This window comes from Hemibagrus wyckioides, linkage group LG15 (assembly GCF_019097595.1).
Source record: "Hemibagrus wyckioides isolate EC202008001 linkage group LG15, SWU_Hwy_1.0, whole genome shotgun sequence".
Taxonomy (NCBI): Eukaryota; Metazoa; Chordata; class Actinopteri; order Siluriformes; family Bagridae; genus Hemibagrus; species Hemibagrus wyckioides.
The window spans coordinates 23,681,066-23,686,065 of record NC_080724.1 but is presented as its reverse complement, the minus strand read 5'-3'; the positions used below and the strand labels follow the sequence as shown (position 1 = coordinate 23,686,065).

The following is a 5,000-nucleotide window of genomic DNA, read 5'->3' as shown; positions in this document are numbered from 1 at the left end:
CTGTGTGTAGGTGTGTGCAGGTGTGTGTAGGTGTGTGCAGTTGTGTGTAGCTGTGTGTAGGTGTGTGTAGCTGTGTGTAGGTGTGTGTAGCTGTGTGTAGGTGTGTGCAGCTGTGTGTAGGTGTGTGCAGGTGTGTGTAGGTGTGTGTAGCTGTGTGTAGGTGTGTGCAGCTGTGTGTAGCTGTGTGTAGGTGTGTGCAGCTGTGTGTAACTGTGTGTAGGTGTGTGCAGGTGTGTGTAGGTGTGTGCAGTTGTGTGTAGGTGTGTGTAGCTGTGTGTAGGTGTGTGTAGCTGTGTGTAGGTGTGTGTAGCTGTGTGTAGGTGTGTGCAGGTGTGTGTAGCTGTGTGTAGGTGTGTGTAGCTGTGTGTAGCTGTGTGTAGGTGTGTGTAGGTGTGCAGGTGTGTGTAGCTGTGTGCAGGTGTGTGCAGGTGTGTGTAGCTGTGTGTAGGTGTGTGCAGGTGTGTGTAGGTGTGCAGGTGTGTGTAGGTGTGTGTAGCTGTGTGTAGGTGTGTGTAGGTGTGCAGGTGTGTGTAGCTGTGTGTAGCTGTGTGCAGGTGTGTGCAGGTGTGTGTAGCTTTGTGTAGGTGTGCAGGTGTGTGTAGGTGTGTGTAGCTGTGTGTAGGTGTGTGTAGGTGTTTGCAGGTGTGTGTAGGTGTGTGCAGGTGTGTGTAGCTGTGTGCAGGTGTGTGCAGGTGTGTGTAGCTGTGTGTAGGTGTGCAGGTGTGTGCAGGTGTGTGTAGGTGTGCAGGTGTGTGTAGCTGTGTGCAGCTGTGTGTAGCTGTGTGTAGGTGTGTGTAGCTGTGTGTAGGTGTGTGTAGGTGTGTGTAGGTGTTTGCAAGTGTGTGTAGGTGTGTGTAGGTGTGTGTAGGTGTGTGTAGCTGTGTGTAGGTGTGTGCAGGTGTGTGTAGGTGTGTGCAGGTGTGTGTAGGTGTGTGTAGGTGTGTGCAGGTGTGTGTAGATGTGTAGGTGTGTGCAGGTGTGTGTAGGTGTGTGTAGGTGTTTGCAGCTGTGTGTAGGTGTGTGTAGGTGTGTGTAGGTGTGTGCAGGTGTGTGTAGGTGTGTGTAGGTGTTTGCAGCTGTGTGTAGGTGTGTGTAGGTGTGTGTAGGTGTGTGCAGGTGTGTGTAGGTGTGTGCAGGTGTGTGTAGATGTGTAGGTGTGTGTAGGTGTGTGTAGGTGTGTGCAGGTGTGTGTAGGTGTGTGCAGGTGTGTGTAGGTGTGTGCAGGTGTGTGCAGGTGTGTGCAGGTGTGTGTAGGTGTGTGCAGGTGTGTGTAGGTGTGTGTAGATATGTAGGTGTGTACCAGAGCCCAGTGTCAGTGTGGAAGAGCTGCTGGAGAGCAGGTGGGGTTCGAGAACATACTGTCGGTCTCACGCATGGACAAAGTGTGTGTGTCCACTGGTTTAGTCCAGGCAGGAGGTTCAGAGGAAGGACAAGCTGATGAGCTCGATAGTTATCTCAGTGCAGTACTCTACACTATTCTACACTACTCTACTCTACTGTACTCTACTCTACACTACTCTACTGTACTCTACACTACTCTACTCTATTTTACTCTACTGTACTCTACTCTACACTACTCTACTGTACTCTACACTACTCTACTCTATTTTACTCTACTGTACTCTACTCTACTGTACTCTACACTACTCTACTCTATTTTACTCTACTGTACTCTACTCTACTGTACTCTACACTACTCTACTCTATTTTACTCTACTGTACTCTACTCTACACTACTCTACTGTACTCTACTCTACACTACTCTACTCTATTTTGCTCTACTGTACTCTACTCTACACTACTCTACTGTACTCTACTCTACACTACTCTATTTTACTCTACTGTACTCTATTCTACACTACTCTACACTACTCTACAATACTCTACACTACTCCACTCTATTCTACTCTACACTACACTACTGTACTGTACTCTACTCTACACTACTCTACTCTATTTTACTCTACTGTACTCTATTCTACACTACACTACTCTACTCTACAATACTCTACACTATTCCACTCTACTGTACTCTACTCTACTCTACACTACACTACTCTACTGTACTCTACTCTACACTACTCTACTCTATTTTGCTCTACTGTACTGTACTCTACACTACTCTACTGTACTCTACTCTACACTACTCTACTCTATTTTACTCTACTGTACTCTATTCTACACTACTCTACTCTACAATACTCTACACTACTCCACTCTATTCTACTCTACACTACACTACTCTACTGTACTCTACAATACTCTACACTATTCCACTCTACTGTACTCTACTCTACACTACACTACTCTACACTACTCTGCTCTACAATACTCTACACTACTCCACTCTATTCTACTCTACACTACACTACTCTACTGTACTCTACTCTACAATACTCTACACTATTCCACTCTACTGTACTCTACTCTACACTACTCTACTCTATTTTACTCTACACTACTCTACTCTATTTTACTCTACACTACTCTACTGTAATCTACACTATTCTACTCTACACTAAACTAGTCTATGCTACATTCCTCTGTGCTACACTACACTATGCGTACACTGACTATGATTTTTGATTCATGCTCTACTGTTCAATTAAACTGCGATTAATGTCTCCAAAAATACTGCTGTTCTTATTTTTACTTTAAATATTGGCAGTGTTCCACATTCCACTTGCTACAAGTTTTCTGATATTCACTCAGTGAGGAGATGAGCTCTACGTTTGTGTTTCTCACTATTACTTTATTCTACAGAATATTTTATTAATGTGGTCAGAACTCTTACAGCCCTCTATTCACCTCCTACAGACCAGAAAGAACGATGGAGCATGTTTACTAAATATAGACACACTAATGAGGACAGAGAGAGAGAGAGAGAGAGAGAGAGAGAGAGAAGGAAACACAGATCAGCCAAAGAGACAGTCATGACCTGTGTGTGTGTGTGTGTGTGTGTGCTGTAATTTATAATCAGCTCCACTGAACATTTCTCTTCTTGTCAGATGTCTCTGTGTATCAGATGATGTCATTTCTCTTGGCTGTGATTGGTCAGTCATGGCTCAGCAGTATCCAGTGAGCAGGCAGTGATTGTACACACCCACTGCACTGAGTGAGAGAATCTGCAGTTCAATAATCCTCAACCCTGACGCAGTGTGTGTGTGTGTGTGTGTGTGTGTGTGTGTGTGTTTCTCTAACCTGAGCCATGTGTTTCTGTCCTCTTTATGATCCAGAATGGAGTCTCTCTCTCTCTCTGGGTTCTCTTTCCCTCCCAGGTGAGGTCTAAAAAATGTTCTTTACTGTTCCCTCAGTGAAAGATCTACTTCTAATCTTTTTCCTTTAAAAACCTGTTATTATTGATACTCCTGTTGATATCAGACTAACTGTAATCCTGAGAGGTTTCAGTTGTTTCTTGTCGTTTCAGAATCTCATCATTTCAACACGGCTCTTGAACAGAAACTGACTGTTGATGAATGAATACAGTTTCAATCAAAAACCAACCACCATTTCAGCTCCATGTTTATCCATACATCTGTTTACTTCACACACAATGACCAGTGAACACCAGACCCCACTCCATCCCTGGTCTGTCTCATTTCTCTCTCCTCCTGCCTATATTGTTTTTCTTGCATTTCTGCTCTGTCTATTTCTGTATTTTTACTCTCTCTCTCTCTCTCTCTCTCTCTCTCTCTCTGTCTGTCTTTATTCTTTTTCTATCTGTCTGTAGTCTCTTTCTGTCGTTCTGTTTGGGCTCTGTCCCCTTCACATTCTTTCTCTTTTAACAGTCGGGGTCTAAATATTTCAGACACCTGTGCACTCTCTCTCTCTCTCCCTCCTCCTCCTCCTCTCTTGTGTAAGCTGTTGAAGTGGAACATGGGTGGATTAGCTCAGTCAGCTGTCTCAGCTATGAGCAGGTTCATGTTCTCACTCAGACGTTCTGTAGATCCCTGAACTCAGGAGCTGGACTTTTATTCTTGTGTGTGTTTTTTTTGTGTGTGTGTGTGTGTGTGTGGTTTTTTTTGTGTGTTTTTTTTGTGTGTATATTTGTGTGTGTGTGTGTGTGTGGTTTTATTTGTGTGTGTTTTTTGTGTGTTCCTCATCGAGTTTTGTAGTGTGGATGGGTTCTCTGATGGTAAGTGTGAAGTACAAACTCCAGATTATTCTTTGTTATTTTCTTCTTAGTATCTCGAACCTGTCAGGAGTTTAGCTTCTTGGGTTTTGTGAAAAATGGTTGCTAAAGAGGGTTCTCCTTAGAACCTTTTCTGACAGTGAAACATTCTGATGTAGTGACCTACACATGTAAGGGTTCTCTCAAACAGATACACAAAGTGCCATTAATGCTTGTAAAATTTCTGTGTGTGAAGCCTGTGTATATGTAGGAGGCGTGGCCTCTGTATCTGTCAGTCACTGTGAAGGAGGCATGGCCTTGGTATCTGTAAGTTAAGATTAGGTGTGTGTGTGTGTGTGTGTGGTGTTGATGATGATGATGTGTGAAACAGTCCTCAAGCCAAATATCTCCAGGTAATTTTCATTATCTTCAGCGCTCGGCAGGAGGATCCACATCAATGTTGTTGTTTTGTAGAGAAGCTCCTCCTCCTTCTCATCTTGCTCCTTCTCCTCCTCCTCCTCCTCCTCCTCCTTCTCCTCCTTCTCCTCCTCCTCCTCCTCTTGCTCCTTCTCCTCCTCCTCCTCCTCCTCCTCCTCTTGCTCCTTCTCCTCCTCCTCTTGCTCCTCCTCTTGCTCCTTCACCTCCTCCTCCTCCTCCTCTTGCTCCTTCACCTCCTCCTCCTCCTCCTCTTGCTCCTTCTCCTCCTCCTCTTGCTCCTTCACCTCCTCCTCCTCCTCCCCCTCCTCCTCCCTCCTCTTGCTCCTTCCACCTCCTCCTCCTCCTCTTGCTCCTTCTCCTCCTCCCCCTCCTCCTCCTCCTCCTCTTGCTCCTTCACCTCCTCCTCCTCCTCCTCTTGCTCCTTCTCCTCCTCCCCCTCCTCCTCCTCCTC

General features: G+C 45.1%; 2 protein-coding genes across 3 annotated transcripts in view; both read left to right on the top strand.

Moving 5' to 3' along the window:
- Positions 1 to 5,000, top strand: part of LOC131366411 (protein kinase C and casein kinase substrate in neurons protein 1-like) — a 62,888-nt gene that overhangs the window by 28,321 nt on the left and 29,567 nt on the right. Inside the window, exon 1 of one of the 2 annotated variants that reach the window (XM_058410887.1) lies at positions 4,000 to 4,135. The exons of the other annotated variant lie outside the window; for it this stretch is intronic. The gene's annotated coding sequence lies outside the window, so the exon portion shown is untranslated. Of the gene's footprint in view, positions 1 to 3,999; positions 4,136 to 5,000 lie in introns of those variants that run through there. 2 annotated transcript variants of the gene reach the window in all.
- Positions 1,195 to 3,877, top strand: LOC131366412 (uncharacterized). Its single transcript, XM_058410888.1, has 2 exons — positions 1,195 to 3,278; positions 3,428 to 3,877. Exon 1 carries the CDS (start codon positions 1,374 to 1,376, stop codon positions 2,520 to 2,522), a length of 1,149 nt encoding a protein of 382 aa, XP_058266871.1. The 5' UTR covers positions 1,195 to 1,373; the 3' UTR covers positions 2,523 to 3,278; positions 3,428 to 3,877.

Coding starts and splice junctions, on each gene's coding strand:
- LOC131366412 (XM_058410888.1), top strand. CDS start 1,374: ATGGACAAAGTGTGTGTGTCCACTGGTTTAGTCCAGGCAGGAGGTTCA.